Source organism: Telopea speciosissima, chromosome 3, assembly GCF_018873765.1.
Source record: "Telopea speciosissima isolate NSW1024214 ecotype Mountain lineage chromosome 3, Tspe_v1, whole genome shotgun sequence".
Lineage (NCBI taxonomy): Eukaryota > Viridiplantae > Streptophyta > Magnoliopsida > Proteales > Proteaceae > Telopea > Telopea speciosissima.
This window is the reverse complement of record NC_057918.1, coordinates 18,748,064-18,773,098: the sequence shown is the minus strand read 5'-3', so window position 1 is coordinate 18,773,098 and position 25,035 is coordinate 18,748,064. Positions and strand designations below refer to the sequence as shown.

At 43.2% G+C, this 25,035-nt stretch overlaps 1 protein-coding gene across 1 annotated transcript in view; it reads left to right on the top strand.

The window, feature by feature from the left end:
- Positions 1–1,556: 1,556 nt before the first annotated feature.
- The window catches only part of LOC122654473 (probable LRR receptor-like serine/threonine-protein kinase At1g06840), a 130,592-nt gene continuing 107,113 nt past the window's right edge, over positions 1,557–25,035 (top strand). The window contains exons 1-5 of the mRNA XM_043848573.1: positions 1,557–1,628; positions 2,106–2,214; positions 7,895–8,045; positions 8,292–8,363; positions 8,566–8,637. Coding sequence (XP_043704508.1) covers positions 2,115–2,214; positions 7,895–8,045; positions 8,292–8,363; positions 8,566–8,637 — 395 coding nt within the window. The 5' untranslated portion in view covers positions 1,557–1,628; positions 2,106–2,114. The remainder of the gene's footprint in view (positions 1,629–2,105; positions 2,215–7,894; positions 8,046–8,291; positions 8,364–8,565; positions 8,638–25,035) is intronic.

Genomic DNA, 25,035 nt, shown 5'->3' with positions numbered 1-25,035 from the left:
TCTTGTCTGTAGCTCAACAAGTCCACTGCACCTTGGATCCGCGAAACCAGACCGCTGCAACTTGGAGCAACAAAACCTTGGAATTCCTTCAATTGGCTCAACTGTATAGTAGTTGGGAGACTTGGGAGTTGGGACCGAAGAAGGGGAAACAAAAAACGTGGAGGAACCAAGGCTTGCAAGCGGAGTTTACTAGGCTCCCTGAGATCGCCGGAATCTTCAGATCCAGAGGCCTATCGTTTCCTCCTTCCTTCGTTTGGCTTTTATTCTTAAGCAAACTGAGATTTTCGTGGCATTCATTAGTGAAATTCAGGCGATTGGTATCCTCAAGTTTATTTCTCTTCCCCAGTGGTGTTTGCAACTCGATCAAGATCACCATAATTTCAGGGTCTTAATCCACTTCTCAGCCCTTCTCCGCAAGCGACAGTTGTGTTGGAATTTTATTATCTTCCAAAATTGGGTGCTGACCATCTGGTTCTTCTCTTGTGATGGGTGCTATTTGGAGAGAGAGAGAGAAGAAAGAGAGAGGAAAGTAATAGGGAATATAGAAATAAAAGAAAGAAGAAGGAACGTGTGGCCATATTACCCTTGCCACGGGTTTGTTATTGCTGGTTTTAAACCAGCCTTGAATCAGTTAAGTCGCTGGCAGAGGGCTGTGTTGGGTCTGGACTCCTGCATGCTCATAGATTGGTTGACGATGGCACGTTTTTTTCGGTGTCGATCCAGCTTTGTTTGGGCGGCACTTCTTGGTTATGGTTTGTTTGGTGTTAGGGAGGCATGCTTGCGGTGTGCCAGTTATCTGCAGCTGAACCTTGAGGACAAGGTTCTTAAGGGGTGGGCAATGTTATGATCATAGGTAGATGATGGGTTATGGTGTTGGGTTAAAATGTTAGGGGGTAAATGGGTAAATATATTAGATGGATAAGCAAAATGGATAGATGGTTAAATAGGGCGAGTAGCCCATGTAAGAGACAATGAATAGTTAATTCTCAATCTCCACTCAATTCTCTGTCTCTTCTTCGGCTTCTTCTTCTGTCTCTTCCCTTCTTCTCCTTCGTCCCCTCTCTCCTTCGTCTATTTTCCAATTCTCTGTCACAGAGACGTAACATATGCTCAGGCCAAATTCTAGAAGTCAAGCTTTTTTTAACTGCTATTGGGCTTTAGTCGCCACTGCCGTATAGTTTGATTCGTCAAAGCTGAGGTTTGTCGGATTTGGGTTTCCTCCCTCTTGAAATGATGAAATCCTCCTGTTTTTGCTGGGTTGAATCTTCCAGCTTCCGCTACAACTGGAGGAAAACCAAATTGAAGATTGTCTTGGATTGGAATTTTTCACGTCAACGAAATTGGATTTTTTCACGTCAACGAAAATGTATGGATAGAATCGAATTTGGATCAGAAAGGAAGTCTGAGTCAGTTGGTTTTATAAATAAATTATTTGTAAATAATCCTTTTTTTAGCGGGACCACAGAATACAGAAAACTGAGAAATATCCAGTGTTTAAATCGAAGATCACTCGTCCCCTGCTCTCGCAAAAACAGTGCTTTCTTCAGAGCTTCTCATTTTAAGCTCTTGCGTTCAGGGTTTTCCGATTGGTGGATTAGAATTCGACGACATGTGAAAGCTTTAGACAGGTAAAGTACGGATTTTTTAAGTTTTTTTAAGTAAGAATTTCTCAATTAAAATTGTTTTCTTGAGAAGATTACGAGATTTATGGATTGGTTCGTTTATACAGTTATTAGGGGTTATAGGGTTTTAGTAGATTCAGGGTAAAACAAGTAAATAACTTCTTGATTTATATTTTCAAAATTTTGTTTAGTTGACTCGATCACTTTGTAGTGGTTGATGGTTTGAGCTTTTAGAAATGGTGTCTTCTGGAATTGTTTTTGAGCTCTTAGGAGTAAGCTTCTTGCTTCTGTGAGAGTTTTGGTGTATCTAGAGCAAGTTTTTGAGAAGTTACTGCCTTAAAACAGAAAACAGCCCACCGATATATTTACTATTGCTTTTCTGGTTTTTTTTTCCCTTCCTTCTCTACTTTAAAGTCTGGAATTTGAATTATTGAGGCAATTCATTAGATGGATTATGTGGAATGTTTGTTTTCTTCTTTGTAGGGTATCAAGATGTTAGGAGTGAAAGTTTGTGTATCGGCATTTGTTCTAGCTGTTTCAATTTGTTCCTTTCAACTTCTTGTTGCAGCAAAGACTACCAATCCATCCGAAGGTGAATTAGCTTGGATTTTATGTCCTTACTCCTGTAATTTTGCTTGCAATTTGACTTAGCTTCTGGCCAAGCATTTTGCCCATAAGACTTTTGAATACTGTGAGAGGTTGTGATAGATTTCAGTTAGTTTGTGGTGATTGAAATTAATCACTACTTTGCCACAATAACAAACAAGGAAGGGTCCATGTGATAGAGGGCACCATACCCATCTCATTGGTGACATATGACTACAAGAATGCCATGGGATTCCATACAAATAAAATCGCACTCTTGTAATTTATAGAACTTTTAAGTCAACTTTTCACTTCGGATGGTTGCTTCAGGCTGAAAATTGACCAGTGAGATGGGATGTAGTGCATGGGTAATCGTCGATTGGTCCTTCGAATGCCGCAACCTGCAAAAGGACATCAGGGGGCAAAGGATAACCGATGTGGTTCCAGCCTAGGACTCTCTGATGCATAAGTAAGATCTCTTTGAGCAAAAGATGAATTACTGGAATTCAAGATGGGTCAATGAGGTTGAATACCTGGGTATTTATAGCTGAATATGACGGTGTGGAGAGTCCAGGTAGTTGGTGATAGGCCTCCCCGGTAGTAGAGTCCATCACGTAGTAGATCTCCTCTTCTTGGGAGGTAGAGTCCGAGTAGGGAAGGTGTTCCCTCGCAAATTGACATGCGTGCTCCTTAAGTGTTGGATAAGATCCTTGAGAGTCGTGCACGGGTAAGGTGCATCTCCTTTGGGATAAGATCCCTTTGCCTGCAAGATGATGTAGATTTGGGGTGGTGATGCCGTTGTTGAACTGGGTAGTGATCTTGGTCCTGAAGTGACCTACTGAGTCTCTTCCTCTTGAGCTAAGCGGATGAGCCTTGATGTAGCCGAGTCTAAGTCATCCTCTCTTCAAGCCATGCCCCGTGGTGGATCGGGGTTGGCCCCGAGTATTTATGGTTTATCAGGATCCATAATAATGTAATAAGTTGCGCCGAGCTCGGCTGTTTCATCTGTTAAGTAAAGTTTGATCTCAATTTTGTAAGTAGAAGTTCCTATTCATCAGGATTCATGTAGAAAAAGGTACAAGCCTATTAATTCAATTCAACTATGCCTTATCCTACATGCTTGTAGAGTTGTATTAGGCAAGGTGAATATTGTTCCTCCGACCTCCATTCCACTTTATATAGGGCCACATCTGCAATTAAGCCTGCAATCGCATATATCTCCTTTTCTTGCTACAAATCAAACAATGAGATTCCACCCAAAAAAAATAATAAAAATCAAACAATGAGAAAAAGGAGGGAAAAAGAGATAAGAGGCACTTTGATCATATTGGCATGGTGGGATGGCACATATGCACATGTAATGTTGAGCCTGACACACTTTGGATTGGTTCTTGGTCTTGGAAGTTTGAATTGTTGACCTTTTCCATTCTCCCCTTTTTGATGAGAAACCTGAAAATATCTTTAATATCAGTTTAAGTATTGCAAAACTGTTCTAATAGATTAAATGGGGTATCTTGTTGTAATCAAAGTGGTGAATTAGAAAGTTGTAATATTCTTTTGATTGTCCTATGTATTATTCCCTCAAAGACAGGTAAAAAAGGGGTTTCAAAATAATTGGAGAGGTGTCATTGTCTTGCATATTTTTTTTGAGTACATATGTAAAATGATAGGGTTTTTACGTTTATTGAAAAAAGAAATGTGTTATACTAAAATGATAGAAAAGTAAAGTTACAATTTCTTTTTCGCCAACTTTGATTATTGTTGAAGTATATCAAGCTATGAGTATCTCGATTAGAATATTCTTAGTCTAATCGAGATACCTATTTTGGTGTCTTTGTGTTTTAATAATGTAATTAGATTAGATTCTTATTTCTAGTTTGAGGAATCGTTATCACCTCCAATTCCTGCCCGTTCCAATTCCCTCCAATCCCTCACATAGGAGTGGAAATGACCACCTTATCCACTGCCCAAGGTGGGGTAGGGTGGTCATTTCTGCTCCTATGTGAGGGATTGGAGGGAATTGGAGGGGGTAGGGAATTGGAGGTGATAAAAATTCCTAATTTGAGTCCTAATTTGAATCCTAGAGTCTTTTTGGGTTCATTTTTCATTTTTTCATGTGGTTGATATTATTTTGAAATTTGTTTTTATTTAAAATATAAAAAAACCCCAAAAATCATGGGATCTTTATCCCCTCAATTTGCCTGCCCCTCAATTTCCTCAATTCCATCTAATAAAGGCTGGAAATGATCACTCTAACCCCTACCCAAATATACTGCCCAAGATGGGATCCACCTCCCCCTATTAAAGGGAATTAAGAAAATTGACGTACAGACAAATTGAGGTGATATTTTTCCAAAAATCATGATAGCATGTTTTTGTGCTATTTTTTCGCTGAACTTTAAGTAGCACGTACTCTAATCGTTTCTTTTTTCAGGGTTAAAATGGTAAAACTACTTTCTTTTATAAAAAAAACTTACTTTCATCCCTGAGTTCTCTTTCTCACTCAAACCCTCATCCTTGGCTCTCTCTCTCACGCCCTCGTCCGCCACTCTACCTCTCTTCTGCCCTCATCCCGTGGCTCTTTCTCTTGCTTCGGTCTGCAACTGAAGGTATCTCTCTCATTATTCCGGCGGTCGAGGAGAGAACAAAATCTGGGAATAGACCACACACTGCAACTCTGAGATCTTGTGGATACCCAATAGTAAACCCCAACCTAAAATAGAGGGATACCCCATTATTTTCTTTTCAAACTATAGTTTTTTATGTTTTCTTGCAGGCATGATTCAAAAGTGATTTGAATGCTTAAACTTTTGCCCCAATAGCGCCAACACAGGTCTTCTCAAACGAATTCTTCAGTTTTATGGATGACTGGAGTTTAGAGCTGCACTGAAAACATTAAGAAATATCTTTACACAAAAACGAAACCCAATTTTATAAACTCTGCTGTATTAGATTTTCTGAATGCTTGACCATTAAAGCCCGAATAGATAACCTTGTCATTTGCTTCCACACTTGTTTTTACTGTTGTTCATATGCTGTTGGTGTTGGGATTCAAATCACAGCAAAGAACCACCAACATACAGCTGGAGGCAGCCTTGTTTTGGGATTTATTTTGCTGAAATTGATATCAGCCATTAAGGGGAATCTATCCCTTAGATCCTGCCCATACTTTGGGTGCATTAAAGAGCCTAGCAGTGACCTTCGACACGAGTTTCAGGCTGATCTGAGCCTCTGATCTTTTGTTGTGTTAAATCTCTCAAATTCTGATTTTTTGATTTCATAATATATTGTTTTGATTCTTGACGCAGAATTTAATATTATACCTTTGGTCATCAACCAGATAAAGGATAACTGTACTCTGTTACATTTTTGGTCCACAGATAAAGGAGGAATGGAATTGGGAATATACGGGCTTTGTACCCCTTTCTTATAAAAATGTTAAATTTCCATGACTTGAGCCCATTTCTTAAAAAATGTTATAAAAAATTATTTACAACTAGGTAGTTATCAAACGGCTTCTCATTCTATATTCTTTTATGTCTAGTAGCTACCAAACAGTTTTTATTTTTATTTTTTTTTATCAAAAATGATTATTTTTTTTGGTGAATAAAAAAGCATTACCAAAAGCGGGACAGAAAAAAGGGGGGAGGGGAGAATACACAGGGAGGAGAGGGGGGGGGGGGGGAAGCTATACAAAGATCCAAGCCCTATAAGGGTGGGCTAGGAGTCTGAAGAAAAGAAACATCTAGGCTCCAAAATGAAGCAATATGCCTATTTCTGGGAGAATCCACAAGAGAGCCAGAACGGAAAATCTGCAACTTAGAACTAACATCAAAGAAGATGGCTTTCCAAATCTTATTAAAAGATCAGGAGTTGGAGATCCATCTTCTAAGATTTCTCTCCATCCAAATATGGTAGATGACAGCCCCTAGTACAAGTTTACTTGCTGAATCACAAATAGAACTGTTTGAAAAAGACATCCATCCAAAGCCACTCATGGGAAAAAAGTAAGGGCCTTCTTGAGCGGGGCCAAATAGATTGGAGGGCTTTCTTCCAGATAAGGGAGGTGAAAGGGCAAGAGAAGAAAAGGTGGTCAATGTCCTCAACACCGTTCCAACACAGGATACAAGCAAGGGAAACATGGATGTGGAGGTTTAGAAGAAAAGCTTGGGTGGGAAGGCAATTGTTTAGGGCGCGCCAAACATTGAAACTATGGCGGGGGATATTACCTTTGAATCAGATGAGCTTATGCCAGAGAATCGGCGGAGCTTGGATACGAACAAAGTTCCAAGCCGATCTGGAGCTAAAGAGGCCATTGAGCGAGGGGTTCCATATGGTCTTATCCGGATGGGAGGAGGGGGGGGGGGAGGGAAGAGGGGGAAGGGAGGCCCAAACCTGGGCAAGACAAGGGGGAAGGGGGAAGGGGGGAGGGGGGAGGGGGGAGACCATAAGCCGTCAACAATAATGGAGGAGAGAGGGGAGAACTTGGGAATGCCAGAAGAATAAATAGAGCGGGCTCCAAGGAGATTAAAAAGGACACCAGAAGAGTGCCAAGGGTCCATCCAAAGAAAGATGGAGGAGCCATCAGCAATCTTGAGGGAGATGGTACGAAGGGCAAGAGGCCGGAGGAGGAGGATTTTGCGCCAAACCCAAGAAGTGTCCGCCGGAAAGGGGACAGTCCAAAGGGAATCCTTTTTAAGGAGATGAGAGTGAACTCAGTGAACCCAGATAGAATCATGATTGGTTATGATTTTCCAGATGAGCTTAAGAATACCAGCTTTATTGTAGTCACTAATCCTGCGGATACCTAGGCCACCTTCGGATTTGGGGAGACAGATGGTCGTCCAACTGATAGGATGGATGAATTTGGGGCATTCTTTGCCTTTCTAGAGAAAGGCACAAAAGAGGGATTCCATGGCAGAAATGGTCGACTTGGGAAGCCCAAAGATGCCACATCAAAAATGGTTTTTATTAATGACTTTTTTTAAATAGGCCATAAACAAAATGAAAAATGATACCAACAAGACCCCTAGTTACATTATGTTTCTATTTTCTATTTCAATGATTCCTAGTTGTAATGGGAATCCTTGGTTGTAACTTTGACATATATATAAATAAAGTCATGGGACAGGGGACTGAGTAATTCGATCATCAGTCTCTAATCAATCCCTGTCCCACTTCTCCATCTCTTCTTTTCATCCTCTCGGTTCTGCTGTTCTAGGGCTCTGCCCTGTTACAGTTACAATAAGATGTTCCCTATATTAAACGTGGACATGTATGTGCATTTAGGCTGTATGTTCAGTCCATAAAATGGACCTGAAATTGTTCCCAACAGAAGACCAGGGAAGATCCGTAAACTCTCTCAAACTAGATGTCCAACACTGCAAGTGGATCCAACCAATTGCACAAGCTATGTTTCTGCGTGGCATGACATATATACTCTTTCTTTGTTTTATGTGTCATACCATGTGGTTATTCAAAATAGATCTAATAGTACACAAGAATTTTCATTTCATTCATAACTTGAAGGTCTCTGGTAAGTAATTTCCTATTTTAGTAGTCTGTATCCCTCGATTTGTGGGAGTGATGCAGGTAAGAAAACATTGAAAAGGTACAATTATCTGTGGACTAGGCTGTTCCATTATTAATTTTATGAGATTTAAATGATCATTAGTGTAATTTTGCAGTCAATGCATTACGAGCTATCAAGAGCAGCTTAATTGATCCTATGAAGCATCTTGCTAACTGGAGGAAGGGGGATCCATGTACATCACATTGGACAGGAGTTTTGTGCTCCGATACAGTTGGAGCAGATGGATACATGCATGTAGAACAATTGTATATTTCTACTTTAAACCTTAATTAGCTTTCATTTTATTCTGTTATTTGGAAAGAAAAACTGTTTCCCAAAGGAATCTACTAGCATTATGATTTTGAATTTTTAAGTCTTAACTGGTTTTCTCTTTGATGCAACTTATTTCAATCTCTCTAATAAAATTAATAGCTTTAGGCCCTTTTTTTTTTTGTCTTCTTGAACAGTTGTATAATGATGCAATCATTTCTCCTTTAAATTGTTTGGCGCAGGCAACTGCTAAATATGGATCTCTCTGGATATTTAGCACCTGAAGTTGGTCATCTATCCAATATTACAGTATTGTGAGTTGTAAGATTTAACAAAAGTAGAGCCAGAAAAAGCAAACTAAAGTGTCGCATGTGGAAATCTTTCGTCATTTTATTTTATTGATTGATTTATTTATTTTCAAGAGAAACCATCTTCATTTATTTTTATCTTTCAACAAAGAAAGAATTTCAATTTAACCTTCTATTATACTGATTATTTTCTTGTTTCTTCTGGAAGAGATTTTATGTGGAATAATATAACTGGGAGTATACCAAAGGAGATTGGGAATATTTCAACTTTGCAGCTCTTGTAAGTTGAATTTGTACCAATTTAGGTATATTAAGATGTTTTTATAGTTAAATTTTAATAGTTTTACATGTGTACTCACCTTTATTTAGGGATATATTCCTTTTTTTTTTGGTTGTACAAATCTATTTATGTTGAACCTTCTAAAATCTTAAGATTATAAGAAATGTAGAATTAATCAGTATAAAATGTTTGTGGTTGTGTAGAATATTGAAGTAAGCTTCTTGGTTCATCGTCCCCAAACAAGGTCTTTCAGGGTGAATACGTGTAAATGATTATGAAAAAATGGGCATGGTAAAGGGATTCTTTACCCTATTGTTTCTGTCTCTTGGAATCTTATGCCCTTCTATTTGGGTACAAGTTAAGCAAAATTATTGGAGTTTTTCATTGGAAAACCTTGTCCATTTTGGATTGAAAGTGTCCTTGATGAGGAGCATAGTCACAGAGTATTTTTTCGATATTGCCCAAAACTTCATTGGGGCAAAGCTAGCTCATTATATTATTGAGTTGAGTCATTTGACCCACAAAAGAATTGGACCGTCATCTTTTAGAATTATGGTAGCTTAAAGGTTCACCTGGTAAGGGGTTGTGTTAACGAAACACTTTTTTGTGAATTGCTTGAATGATCAATTAGACCAAGCAAGCCTTATATTTATAATATCAAAGGTTACATCCTAAGGATAGAATTGCCCCTACTCTAGTAGAGTCGGTAGTACTTAAAACATAAAAATAAAAGCCCAAAAAGACCAGAATACTATGGTGGTATTCTGGTGTACATTATTCAACACTCCCCCTCAAGTTGGGGCAAATATGTCAAACATGCCCAACTTGACTAAAACAGGATGAAACAACTTCCCAGACAGTCCCTTGGTGAAAATATCGGCAAGCTAATTAGCGAACTTCACAAAGGAACATAAACCAATCCTTCTTCCAACTTTTCCTTGATGAAATGCCTATCCACGTCAACATGCTTGGTATGATCATGCTGTACTGGATTGTGTGCAATGCTGATGGTAGCCTTGTTGTCACAGTACAACATCATAAGGAGACGAATAGGAACACCAAGGTCTTGTAGCAAAACTTTTAGCCATAGTAACTTATAAATACCTTGTGTCATAGCATGAAACTCTGCTTCAGCACTGGAACGAGCTACCACATTCTGCTTCTTGCTACGCCAAGTGACATTGTGACAAGATTGCCACCTATAAAACAGCAGTACCCAGAAATAGACTTACGGTAAGGAGAATTAGCCCAATCAGCTTTAGTATAGGCTTCTATCCATAGGTGGTCATGAGGAGATAGGAGAATGTCTTTTCCAGGAGTTGACTTCAAGTAGTGAAGGATACGAAGAACAACCTCCATATGGGAAGAGTAGGGATCATGCATGAACTGACTCACAGTACTCACGACTATAGCAATGTCTGGACGTGTGTGGGAGAGATAAATCAACTTCCCTACCAACCTTTGGTACCGGCCTTTGTCAATAGGTTCTCTTTCTCTTTAAGACGAACATTAGCATCCACAGGAGTATTTGAAGGGTGACATCCTAACAAGCCAGTTTCAATCAACAAGTCTAGGACATACCTTTGGGAGAGAAAGATGCCCTTAGAAGAGGGAGCAACTTCAATTCCAAGGAAGTACGTTAACTTTCCTAGATTTTTAATCTCAAATTCCTGTCCCAGAAAACTCTTCAAATTGCTGATTTCATCACCATCATTACCGGTTACTACGATATCATCAACGTTAACTATAAGAACAATGATTTTTTCATCAACTCTCTTGATAAAAAGAGTGTGATCAACATTACTCTGTTTATAGGCTACAAAAATCATAGCCTTATGAAACCTGCCAAACCATGCTCGAGGTGATTGCTTCAGGCCATAAAGTGCACGCTTTAATCTACACACTTTGCCTTGGGTCCTGTTATAAGAGAACCCTGGTGGTATATCCATATACACCTCTTCATCAAGCTCTCCATTAAGAAAAGCATTCTTCACATCCAGTTGTTGTAAGTCCCATCCAAGATTCACTGCACAAGATAATAGGACCCGGACAGTATTCAACTTTGCAACATAAGCAAAGGTCCCCTGATAATCCATGCCATATGTCTGAGTAAACCCTTTTGCCACGAGTCGTGCCTTGTATCTTTCCACAGAGCCATCCACCTTCTGTTTCACTACGAACACGCACTTACATCCCATAGGTCTTTTCCCTGGTGGAAGTACCACAAGCTCCCATGTGTCATTTTTCTTTAAGGATTCCATTTCTTTTATCATTGCTGCTTTCCACTTGCCATTTGATAGAGCTTCCTGCCAATTTTGAGGAATACGAACAGAAGAAAGAGAAGAAACAAATGCACAGAAAGATGGAGAAAGGGAATCATAGGAAACAACCTGAGATATAGGGTGTTGAGTGCAAGCTCTAACACCTTTGCGAACAGCAATAGGTAGCTCAAGAGAAGGAGTCTTACTAGGTGGAGAAGTAGGTTCTGGATCCGGGTTTGGCAATTGGATGGATACTGGTGCCGTAGTGGATTGAAGCTGCTTATGTCTGGTCTGGTTCCTTGTATAGACCTTCACATTTGAATCATTAATCCTCCTTTGAAATTCACTAATGGTTTTCTGGATTGGAGTGATCTCTCCCTGAACAGGTACATCTCCCTCTAAAATAGAGGGAGGATCAGGAGTCACCCCCTGTATAGGAACATCTCCCCCTGAAATAGAGGGAGGATCAGGAGGAGCAGGAGCAGACTCATTATGCACATACTGAAGAGGGGGTTCTATGGTCAGCACATCTTCACTAGAACTCTCACCCTGAAGAGGTGGTGAAGAGTAATAGGAAAGACTCTCATGAAAAACAACATCCATACTTACTATAGTGTGGCGGGTAGGACTGTAGGAGGATAATAACACTTGTACCCCTACTGGGTGGCAGAGTAACCTAAGAAAATGCAACGGAGACCACGGGTGCTCAAGCTTACCAGGTTATCAAGTGTGTCCCTAGTATAGCAAACATAGCCAAACACCCTAGGGGGAACAATAAAAGAAGAAGAGTTATGGAGCAGCTCAGCAGGGGACTTGGAGTCAAGGACCTGAGTAGGCAGACTATTAATAAAATAGGCTGCAGTAAGGGCAGCATCCCCCCAATAAAAGGAGGGAACATCTTAAGCAAACATAAGTGCTCTAGCCACCTCCTAGAGATGGCGGTTTTTTCTCTTAGCCACACAATTCTGGGTTGGAGTATCAACACAATTGGTCTGATGTAGAATCCCATGGGCAGCAAGGTATTTTTGGAACTGACCTTCCATATACTCTGTCCCGTTGTCACTTCTCAAAATTTTGAGAGTGACATTAAACTGGGTCTGAAACCATCTTATGAAAGTGCTGAAATGTGAAAACATGAAAAAACTTTATTTTTTGTATGCATGAGATAAACCCAAGTGGTTCGAGAAAAACAATCTATAAAAGAAACAAACCACCGATGACCAGAAACAATGACTTTCCGACTAGGACCCCACACATTAGTATGAACTAAATGAAAAAAGGAAAAGCTTCTTTTATTAGAAATAGGATAAGTTGAACATGTCTGTTTGGCCAAGACATAAGCCTCACAAAAAAATTCTTCCTTATTACAATTTTTAACCAATGTTGGAAATAAATGTGATAAAGTTCCTAGGGGGGGGTGTCCTAATCTAGAATGCCATTGGTGTAATTTAGAGGAGAAAAAGGAATGCTGAAATAGTTGAGAAGGTAATGCTCTTGGAGGAAGATGTCCATAATCAAGTAGGTACAATCCACCATGCACTTTACCCAATCCAATCGTTTTCCCCAATTCCAGTTCCTGAAAAACACAATGAGTTGGAAGAAAGTTACTTTGCAATTCAGATCTTTAGTGAGACTACTAATAGAATGAAGATTAATAGTGAAATTGGGAATATGTAAAACAGAAGACAAGGTAAGAGAAGGTGAGCAGCTAATGGATCCTTTTCCTGAAACCGATGAGAGGGAGCCATCAGCCACTTTTACTTTATCCTTTCCAGAAGTAGGGAAATATTTATGAAAAAGGCTAGAAGAACCTGTCATGTGATCAGTGGCACCGGAGTCAATGATCCATGGAGTGGAGACAACCGATGCACAATGACCAGCAAATAAAATACCTGAAAGGGCAAAGTAGAAACCTGATGGAGTGGAATAACTGGCAGGAAGAGATTTAGTAGAGGTAGCAGAAGTCTGTAACATACGCCGGAAAGCCAGTAATTCTTCGTGGGAGAGACCATGTTCAGCAATGGGGGGCTGTAGCTACACTTTCAATGTAATTAGCCTTGTTTTTAGTTTTACCACGACCATGTTTGGCCTCAAAATCAGCAGGCTTCCCATGTAGTTTCCAACAAATAGCCTTAGTGTGATATGGTTTGTTGCAATGTTCACACTTAATAGGTTCCTTAGTGGAAAAAGTAGCAGTAGGAGCTGTAGGAGAGCCGTCAATAGTAGTAGCTGGGCTGGAACCATCCTGTAGGGCTGATTGATCTACAGTAGAAGTATGGAGCATAACAGCCCAATGAGTGTCCTCTATATGGACCAAAGCAAAGGACTGCTCTAGTGTAGGAAAGGGAGCTCAGCTAAGAACTTGGACTCGAATAGGGTCCTACTCAACATTCAGACCTGCCAAGAAGTCATAGACACGGATTTTGTCAACGTGTTTGCGATAGGCAATGTCAGCCGCAGTAGAAGGCTGAAAGTCCGAGTAATGATCCAATTACTGCCATAGACTTTTGAGGGCAGCATAGTATTTAGAAACAGGTAACTCCTTCTGTGTAGTGTCATGGACCTTCTTGCGAATTTCATACACTTGAGCATCTTTCCCGATCTGCCCATAGGTCTCCTTCGCAGCACTTCATATGTGATGAGCAGTGTCCAATAAAAGATAGTTGCTGGAGAGGTCAGGCTGCATAGAATGCATCAGATATGACATGACCATAGCATCATTAGACATCCATTGATCTTGGAGAGGACCAGGTTCAGCCGGTATGGTGGTATTCCCAAGGATCTGGCCAGTAAGTCCACGACCAGCAATGGTCAAATACGTAGACCTGGACCACATCAAGTAGTTGGTGCCATCAAGTTTTATAGGAGCAGAGAGAGGTAAAAATTCTGTACGTGGCTGTGCATCACCTCCAGAAGTAGCAGTGCTGGCGAGGGAAGGGGGGAGACGTGGAATCCAGGGATCGATCCACGGGTTAATGCGGTGGCCGTGGCCAACTCGGATAAAGAGACCCTTGAAGAGGAGATCCCCGAGCTTTGAAAACAGATTTCCATCCCCAAGAGGCATAATATTGGAGCCTGGCATGCGTGCAAGTAATCAAAAGATTGAACCAGCAAGAAGGTTGAAGCAATTGGCCAATTGAAGAACCAGAAAAAAAAACCGATGTGTAGAAATTGATCCAAAGAGAGAAGGCCGGAATTTTTTGCAAAAAAACTCCGAAAAAATTGCTGATATTGAGGTCGAGTGGTCCTTGAATGTGTATAAAGTACTCCTGAAAAAATCAGCAATAGCAGGCAACCCTAACCCAAAAATCGATAGGAGTCAGGGTTTTGCAAAACCCTGAAAGTGGAGATCGATATTGGTTAGGGGGCTCCGAAAGCTGTTGTAATATTGTGATAGGTGCTGTCCAGAACTGCTAGGATGGATCTCCAACAAGGAATATCAACCTTCAAGTAGAAAGAGGCTTGATCTTAAAAAAAACAAAGGAAACTCCAAATATTGCCGACAGAAGAGCAGCAGCTATCAATCTCAAGTTTCTGTTTAGAATATGAAGTAATGAGGTTGTACTGAGGCAACATCTAGATTATGTGATCACCTCATTAGAGCTGCCCTAAGGTGGGAATGAGAACCAAGAAGAAAAGAAGGAGAGATTGAGAGAGGAGGGAGGAGGAAGACATGATGGGAGAGGGGGGAAGGGTTTTGAAAACTTTAGATCAAAGGATTTGGCTCTGATGCCATGTTAACAAAACACTTTTTTGTGAATTGCTTGAATGATCAATTAGACCAAGTAAGCCTTATATTTATAGTATCAAAGTTTACATCCTAAGGACAGAATTGCCCCTGCTCTAGCTAGCCAACTTTACTAGTAGAGTCGGCAGTACATAAAACATAAAAATAAAAGCCCAAAAAGACCAGAATACCCCCACGGTATTCTGGTGTACATTATTCAACAGGTTGTGATATTAGAATTATGGACACTTGGAAGTCAAAGACTATTTTGTCGCTGATGCGTCTTGATCAGTTGAAGATAAAAGATTTACCAGTGGCTACTGCATGGTTGTTGGAGGCAACATAGACAGTTGAAAGAGCAAGAAGAAAACTATTGTTCCTACGTCTCTTTTGAAGCTGAGTACATAGTTTAAGAAGTTGGTTTTGACCTTGATTAAACCAATTTTTTGTTGGGTTTCGGTCAGATTTCGACCGAAATTTGTACCATTTCGGCTGCAAGTTTCGTATGACATTTCGGTAGTCAAATGGCCAAAATTTTTGATATTGCCCAGAACTTCATTGGGGCAAGGCTATCTCATTATATTATTGAGTTGAGTCATCTGACCCACAAAAGAATTGGACCCGTCATCTTTTTGAATTATTGTAGCTTAAAGGTTCACCTGGTAAGGGGTTGTGATATTAGAATCATGGACACTTGGAAGTCAAAGACTATTTTGACGCAGTTGGGTCTTTTTCTTTTGGGTGAATAAAAAAAATTCATTACCAAAGAGGAAAAGGGAAATACAGCAGCCCTCAAATTAGGAGGGAGAAGAGAAGAAGAAACCAAAAAGCCAAAGAGCTATAAGACTCAAACATGGCAGTTAGATGCTCGTAGAGCGATAGAGGAAAGACCCTAGGATACAACAATAAGCCTGTTCCTTGGGGTATCAATACAAGTGGAGGGAGCAGCCGAACTAAGTTTGGTCTTAATTTCAAAAGAAATGGAATCCCAAATCTGTTGATGAGATCGAGATTTGGTAGTCCATTTCCGGATATTGCATTCCATCCAAATATGATTGATAACTGCACAAAAAGCCAACTTTCCAACCGTGTCGCAGAGGGAGTGACCACCAAAAGTCATATCAACCCAAACCCATTCTATATCAAAAGGAAGAATCCTACGATTCCTTGGCCAGCATTTTGCAAGGATGCCTTTCCATAAAGAGGAGGAGAAAGGGCAAGCAAAGAAAAGGTGGTTGGAATCCTCAATCGCATTCCAACGAAGACCACAACTAGGGGAGACCGCAATGGGACGATGCCGAAGAAAGGATTGTGTTGGAAGGCAGTTAGAAAAAACTCTCCAGGTCGTGATGCAATGACGGGGGATATGATGCTTGAACCAAACAAGTTTCCTCCAAGGGGCTAAAGGACGACGAGTACGGATGAGATCCCAAGCAGCTTTAGAGATACAGGAGCCCGAAGAATTCGGCAGCTAAGTAACACAATCTCCTCTATTGTGGGGTCTCCTGGTAATAGAAGGCAATAGAGTCCAAATATTATTAAGCACAGGGCTGGAGGAGGCCGGGGGAGCCCAGCTAGTCTGATCAAGAATATCAACCACCAAAGAATTTCGAGGAAGCCCATAACTGTTAGAGTTGTGAGAAGTTATGTAAGGGTAGTTTGGGAACTAGCCTTTTGTCTATTTGCCCCATTATGTATTTTTCTATTTTTCTCCTTTCTTACCTTTTACCTCCCTAGGGAGGTGTATGTAATATTCTTTTTTTTTAACCCGAAACTTATTTGGGACCCAAGGCAGCCCCTAGAATTTTATTAATTAACCAAAAGAATCAAAGAATACAAGGGGGGGACATCCCGCCTTACCCCAAACCAGATCACTTAATCGCTCAGAGACTCTCTTACTGAAATTCCCCATACAAGCAATCCCCTGCTAGAACCTGAAGACCGGCATACCAGCCTTGTCTTCCCTAATAATACTTGCAAAGCCCCCCCCAGGTAGGCTATCCTGGAAGTAGGTGAAGGAAGCGCCTGTATCACAAGCGTGTCTGGCCAGCCAGTCTGCTGCTCTGTTGCTTTCCCTAAAGGCAAAGGACACAGTGGCCCGAGTCCGAGTGACAAGTGCCAAAACATCTTGGAACCAGTACCATCCCTTCCATAAGTTACATCGCTTGAGGTTGACCATACTTACTGTAGTAGCCGAGTCAGAGTTTACCACCACGTCTGCAAGCCGGTGCTCCTGGCATAATTCCAAACCATCCCTTCACACTCTGAGTTCCGCTATGGCATTAGTGCACTCCCCATAGGAATTTGCAAAGGCTGCTAGCACCATGCCTCTCTGATCCCTAATCACCCCTCCTCCAGCACCAAGTCCAGGGTTTCCTTTGCAGGCTCCATCAACATTAAGCTTCACGGATAGAAACGGGGGACACCAATAGATAGGGAGGGGCCGTTTCAGCTTTGCAGCTGGAGTCACAAGGTCAAAACACTGTAGAATTAAGGTATTCCTAGGGGATTACAGCCTGCCAATCTTGGAGGGTAACTAAATCTCTCTTACCCATCCTTTGATGCGCTCAATGATGGAGGCAGCACTACGTCGCCTCTCCTCATGCCTTTTGTTGTTTCTCTCTTTCCAGAGTTCCTAAACAATCAAGGCAGGCAAAATACCAATGATGTAGGCACTGAGGTTCTTGCAGCTCCCTGCACCTTGCCAGAGCAAAACCCGACTTCTGACATCCTGAGAGGGCAGGAAGGGGATGTACAAAAGCCGTGAAAAATACTCCCAAACCTTCGTTGCCGTAGTGCTAGAGCCCAAACAGTGATCCGTGCTTTCCCTCCTTGGCTGTCCACAACAGTTGCATCTAGAAGCTAAGGGAATGCCAAGGGCCATAAGGGCATCCTCAGTGGGAATCTTGCCCATTAGGAGCTGCCAAGAAAAGAACCCCACTTTCAGGGGCACCGCCTGATTCCAGATCCATTTTGAAAAGGACCTATGAGGGTCCCTATGCCGGACTTCGTTCCATGCTGATCTAGAGGAGAAACGGCCATCACACGCAGGAGTCCATATCAACAAATCTTCCCTGCTTGACAGTGCAAAGTCCCCTGACCTGATGCTGTCCCTAATTGCCTTCGAATCGATGAGGCTTAGGATGTCCTCCTTCCAAGCCCCCTCATCATCGACCGCATCTTTAACACACAGGTTCAGATCCACAAGCAAACCATTATCCACGAAGTCTATTAGAGGGCCAACTCCCACCCAGTTATCCAGCCAGAAAGAGACATTGCCAACCCCAAGCAGCCATCGGGACCTCTCCAAAACAAACCCCTTGAACTCCAAAGTGCTTCGCCAAGATTTAGAACCAGTCCTAACCCGCCCAGCCAAAGTGACATGCATATTTTTAAAATACTTGGCCCTGAAAAATTCACTCCACAGCGATTGCTCCGATAAGACCTTCCAAAACCTTTTCAACCTGTGTGAAGTCCCCACATCCTGCAGCAATCGAACCCCAAGTCCCCTTCCGCCAGCGGCCTACAAACTTTCTGCCAGTTTACCCAGTGCCTGTGGTTACCCCATTCAGAGCTGCCCCAAAGAAAATCAGCAAAGATCTTGTACAGACTGCGCAGAGACGCTTTCGGTGAATCCAGAGTGGCCAAGACATGAATTGGCATAGAGGAGAGGACATGCCACAAGAGCGTAACACGACCTCCAGAAGACAGCAACCTACCCTTCCACCCCGCCACTTTACTTCTGATCTTCCCTACCAGTCCATCAAAGAAATTGATCTTCATTCTTCCCGAGTGTAGGGGGGCTCCCAGATAAGTGATAGGGAGGGACTTCCTGGGGAAGCCAGTAACCACCCCCACCATGCACGCTGCAACCATCGAAGCTTTTTCGCCCAGAACATAACAGTTTTTCTGCCTATTAACCAGCTGTCCCGAAAACCCTTCATACCTGGTAATGAAGCCCATAATCTGCTTGAGGGAGCTCTTCAATCCTCTGGAAAAAATAATGGTGTCGTCTGCAAAGAGGCTATGTGAGATTCTTGGGCATCCCCTCGGAAGTCTGTAAAAGGCTGCTAGTCCATCAACAAACAACCCTTTTAAACCCCTGCTGAGCACCTCCTCTGCCAAGATAAACAGGGCTGGAGAGAGGGGTTCTCCTTGTCGCACCCCCCTTGATGATTTAAAAAAACCCGACTGCTTGCCCCCATAACTATAGAAAACCAGCAGTTCTCAACCGTCTTCTTGATCAGAGATATCCAAGCCTCACTAAAGCCAAACCTTTCCAAGATAAGCCAGAGGAACTCCCACTCCAGGCGGTCATAAGCCTTGGCCATATCCAACTTGAGAATCACATTGCCACCCCTTGTTTTTCGGTTCAAGTCTTGAACCATCTCCTGGACAATGGCAATGTTGTCATGTATGCATCTTCCCTGCACAAACGCACCTTGCTCCTCCGCCACCAATGATGGAAGGAGCCTTGCCAATCTTGAGGTAATGATCTTTGCTAGGATCTTATAGGAGAAGTTACACAAACTAATAGGCCGAAAATCTGCCATTACCTCTGGGTTGTCCTTCTTAGGAATGAGTACCAGATTGGTCGACGTATAACTTCTTGGGAGAGCTCCGCTCGTGAAAAAATCCTGCACTGCCTCCCACACATCATGTCCCACTAACTCCCAACAGGCCAAGAAGAAGATCCCAGAAAAACCGTCAGGGCCTAGGGCACTGTCCCCAGATAAGGAAAAAATAGCCCTCCTCACTTCCTCTATAGATGGGATCCCCAGGAGGTAAGAATTATCAGCGTCAGATAGCACACTGGGGATCAAAGACAACAGCCCCTCGTCCACCACACACCCCTGAGAGGCATAAATCCCAGAAAAATGCTGCACCGCCTCCGCCTGAATCGCATCGGTATCCGAAATCCACTCTCCATCTCCTCCCTTGATTTTGTGGACGCCAGCTTTCCTTCGTCCGACCTTCACTATGGAATGGAAGAACTTCGTGTTTCGGTCCCCCTCCTTCAACCAGGTTGCCCTTGATTTTTGCCTCCAGAAAATTTCCTCCTGTAATAGAACCCCCTGAAGGGCCTCCCTGGCCGCCTGCAGGGCCCCCCTAAACTCCTCACTGTTGCACTGGTCTGATTCTGCTTCTGCCCTGCTAACACAGTCCTCCACATCCCTAACCCTCTGGTGGATGTTACCAAACACCTCCTTGTTCCAACGACGCAGTGCACCGCGAAGTCCTTTAAGCTTTAGAAATAGAACACAGAGCGGAGATCCCACAACCGGCTTGTCCCACTGGCTCTTGACAAACTCCATAAAATCTGGATGTAACAACCACATCTGCTGGAATTTAAAGGACGAAAAGGCACGGTCACCATTAGCTGCAAAGGACATCCCAATAGGGGCATGATCTGAACAGGTTCGGTTAAAGTGAGTGACCTCAGACATAAGAAAAGCACCAGCCCACTCCGCATTAACTAAAAAACAGTCCAACCTGGCTAAAACCCTTCTGGTGCCTTCCTGGTTATTCGACCAGGTGAAAATACTGCCAGAGTAACCAGCATCCAGGAGGCCAACCCCACTTACAAAGCTACCAAACTCCTCAAGGGTGTGAGAGCAAGCAGGGCGACCCCCCGCTTTTTCCATCGGAGCAGCCACCACATTAAAATCACCTCCCACCGCCCATGGGCCATCTATGGACCTGGAAAAGGCCTCCGGTCTAGTCCACATTTCCCTCATCTCAATTGCCGTGCATAGGCCATGCACAAAAGTAATGAAGAAGGTCCCCACGCCTGCATCAACACACCGAAGGGTGACAAACTGGTTATGCTCCTCCACAACTATTACCTGCACTAACGCCCTCCAAAAAATCCACAATCTGGCTTGGGTGTGCAACGAGTCCAACCCAATCCTTCGCAAAATCTTCTGCCCCTTAGTGACCTGCGCCTTAGGTTCTGCAATCGCAACAATGTCAATCTTATGCTGACACTCCAAAGCCTTCAATCGTCTTGAGGTTGGCTTGTTTCCTATTCCTCGAGCATTCCAAAATAAGCAATTCATCTGGAAACAGTTTGGAGTGGCTGTATTGGTCCCATGGACGTCGTGATACGTTGGCTAGGCCCCTCCCTGGTTGGCCGACCCCGCCTTGCCTTCCTGATTTTCTTTCTCTTGTAAACATTTGCAGCCCTGAGTAACGTAGCTCGAGTAAACACCTGCCTTATTCGTCTCCCTGCACGCGCCCCCGAAGGCTCCCTATTTTCCTCCCCCAACCTTTCAACTGTTCTACGGACTCTACTTTCAATCGCATCGTTAAACCTTCTAAAACTTTGCAGTAGGGCCTCTCGGTCCAGGGTGGGGGCAGGCAAATCGACCACCTGTGAGTCGTCCCTGGTGCTCCTGGCCGGATCCCTATGCCGGAAGAGAGGAGCAGAGTACTCCCCTACTGATTGCGAACAGCCCTCACTAGCAGAACTACCTCTGGGCCCCTCTTCCGTGACTCCTGTACGCACCCCTAACCTCTCCTGAGAAGGTTCTTCAACCGCCAAGTCACTGTCCATAAAGATCTGCATATTAGTCACGCCCTCTCCTGCTACGTCGATTGCAGCCCCCTCATAGGGGATTTCTCCCTCCTCAACGGCCTGAACACCAGTTGCCTCCTCCTGCTCCGGCAGTGCTGCATTTCCTGCCGCCGCCTCTTCCTCAATCGCCCGTGGTCCATCACTGACAGGGACTGCCACCGTGAGTCCTCTAACCTCCTCCTCAACTCCCCCTGCAGAGCTCCCCTGATTGCCGCAAGATGCCCAGGTTGCCTCCATCGGCCAGACCGTCTACGATTTCCCTGTCTTTGGGCAATCGTCAGCGTCCTTCCCTCACCACGAGAAGTTCCCTCCCTAGTTGGTACACACACTCCATTGCTGTCTCTGTTGCCTGTCTGAGTATGAACCCCTGGATCAACATCACGCTGTTCCCACCGGCTCGCAGGGGCTTCAGGTTACGCTGCAGTCCCTCTTGGTTGTCGCACCTTCCTACAAGCTTCCTTCGCATGACCCAGCTTTGAACACATGGAGCAATACGCTGGAAGCTTCTAGTAGACTACCTTCTGGTAGAAGCCCTCTGCTCCGCACCCAATCCATACCTTCGATGGCAGTTCACACCTGAGATCTACCTCCACACAGAACCTGGCCTCAACCGTTCGAGTAACAACCGTAGTCGCGCCATCTACCTTCAAGAACCTCCCTATTGCACCAGCGATCGAAACCAGGAAGTTTCCCTGGTAAAAGTTAATGGGCGGGCCCGGCATCGAGACCCAAACTGGAACAAGAGGGGATTCCCAACCAGAAACAAAGTCAGATGACCATTTCAGGAAATGAAAGAGGAACCCCTGGATATACACTTGCTCCTTCAGCCACACTTTCACGTAGTCTGCCGGCGCCGAGAATCGCAGCAGGACATGACGTCGATCCATCGTCGGGACCACCACATCACTTTGCACAAAAAGGTTTTTATGGAGGAAGGCCTTTATAGCATGCAGAGAAGGTCTGCCATGGCTGCACTTTGCGATCAGTGTGGTCGAGAAGGCTTGCTCTGAAAGTTCAATTTCTTCCTTTGAGAAAAACACAGCAGGTCCTCCGAAGAATGAAGAAGGCTGCTTCACCGAAATATCCACTTGATGCCTTGCTGAGGTGGCTGGGGCCAACGACCGAGACACCACTGTTGCGAAAGAGGGAGCAGACCCACCCGAGGTGACCCACGAAGGGGAGGATCAGGTCGGTGCTCCTCCCGAGAAGGAGGAAATGCCATAGCAGGCAGATCGCAAAATGCCAAACCCTAGCCTACACCACCAGAGCTTAACGTGCGCACCCCTCCACCACCTAATTGATTCGATTTAAATCCAAATCTAACATCTATTCATGCTATTCTATCAATTTAATACAAAAAACTACATAAAATTGGAACAAAGAAGAGAATCTCATCTTGAATCTCTGTAGCGAAGAAACCAAGTTTTCACATGTTTTAAGTTATAACCGACCTCCACAACTTATTTACAATTTTCTGATTCACAAAAGCTTGATCTTTTTCAGTAATAATCTTATTTCTAGTAATGAAGTAATATAGGTTTTGAGTGTAGAATCATTACACTCTTAACACATTACAACCGAATCCTCTCTCTTGTCTTTTTCTTCATCTTCTTCCTCCTACAACATCCTTTCCTTCTCTTACTTACATTCCTAAACCTAAAATCTAACTTGGTATCAGAGCTTTAGGTTTGAGAGTCGTTTTCTGCTCTCTTCTATTCTTTTTCTTCTCTTTGAGATCCTAGTTCACAAAGGATTTCAAGGAGAAGACTCCTATGTAAGAAAGCTGTTAAGGAAACATGAACTAGGTTCGATATAACCTATTCAAGTGTTTGCAAGTGTTATTTGAGCTGTGTTAAAGCTCTCATGATGTTTTGAAGCTCACCAAGTCTCAGCTAAGGTTATCGCCAGCTACAAGTTTCAGGTTCTGCTTCTCCTTCTCTCGGCATGTGTCTGGGGCTTGGAGTAACTCACTAGGATCATACAAGGGTCCTCTATATGCCTCTTGTGTTTTCCCTTGATGGATGAGAACCTTATTTGAGCATAGCTCATTTTCATGTTGCTCCTTTTCTGCCCAGGTAAAACCGATATTGCCTTTATTTCTTACTCTTGCCTTTTTGGTAGAAGAAAAGGGACACCTTGTTTGTGATCTTGGAGCTTGTTTAAGTTAGTATTACCTCTTGGGTTAAGGACCAGCTTATACCTGTCTTCTTCCTTGCTGGAATTTCTGTTTTGTATTGGAATCCTCTATTTGGGTTAAGTGTGTAAACTCCCCACTTGCTGTTGGCAATCTGTTTAATGGTTAAGTGTTGATTCCCATACAATATGGCTGATTCGGATACATTTGGACTTGGTTCGGCTGATTCACAGCCCACTCTAGCTGCCCCTCGGTTGGTTTATAAGAGCACACATACACAGATTTCCCTTGTGAAGCTTGATGACACTAACTACTTGGACTGGTTACACTCTATGAAGCTTTCCCTTAGGAGCAAAGGGAAACTTGGGTACATTACTGGTACTATTAAAGCTCCAGAGCCTGGTTCACCTACATATGACAAATGGGAGACCGAAAACTCTACAGTCATGACATGGTTAATTTCCTCCATGACACCCGAGATTGGGAGAAGGTTTATAAGAAAAAAACTGCCAAGGCAATCTGGGACAGTGCCTCCCAAACTTTTGATGGAGTGGGTGACTTTGCCAAGGTCTATCAGCTTCACCAAAAAATTAACTCAATGAGGCAGGGTGACAGGACCATTTCTGCGTACTACAATGCTTTTCTTAGTCTTTTGGAGGAGTATGACCACTACAGGGATCTTCACTTGACCAACCCAGAGGATGAACCATAGGTGTATCTGACTCTTGAAAAGGAGTGTGTCTTCACTTTACTTGGTGGTCTGAACCCTGACTATGAGCCTATCAGGCTCCAGATTTTAGGTCGGTCCCCCCTTCCATCTCTTAGTGAAGTCTTTAGTTACTTACAGAGTGAGGAGACTCAGCGTGTTGCTATGGAATCAACACCAGCATCATCGCTTGAGAGGTCAACTCTCAATTCTAGTTCTTTCCGAGACACCCGTGGAGGTGGTAGAGGCCAAGGGCCTAACCACGAGGAAGACAGAGCAATGGAGACAGTTGGTGCCAGTGGAGTTGGTAGAGACAGGTTTAAATGTGATCATTGGGGGAGAACTGGACACACCAAGGAATATATGGAAGGTCAGTTCCAAGCATACCTTGCTGTCCATGGGAACATACACCAAACTAGTTGTGTTGATACCCCAACCCAAAATGGTGTGGCTGAAAGAAAAAATCGCCACCTTCTAGAGTTGGCGCGAGCTCTCATGTTTGCTTGCAATATCCCCCCCCCCAAAATATTGGGGGGGGGGATGTTGTTCTTATTACTGCCTACTTATTAATCGGATGCCTACACGTGTCCTTGACTCTCGTTCTCATTGTGAACTGTTACATGGCTCTACTCCTTTCTAGTTCCCCCTAAAGTGTTTTGCAATGTTTGTTATGCCCAGGAGACTAGATCCCCTGGTAAACTTGAGTCTCGTGGGCTCCACTGTATTTTTTTGGGATACTCTGCCACCTAGAAGGGATACAAGTGTTATCATCCCCCTACCCAGCGTACTATGGTCAGTGTGGATGTCGTCGTCTATGAACATCTTTCCTATTATCCTTCCCGACATCTTCAGGGGGAAAATATTAGTGAAGATGTGCTGCCTATAGAAGCTCCCCTTTAGTATACTCATGATGAGTCTGCTCCTGTTCCTCCAACTGGGGATCCCATACAGGGGGAGACCACAGAGATAAATAATAATGATATTCCAATTCAG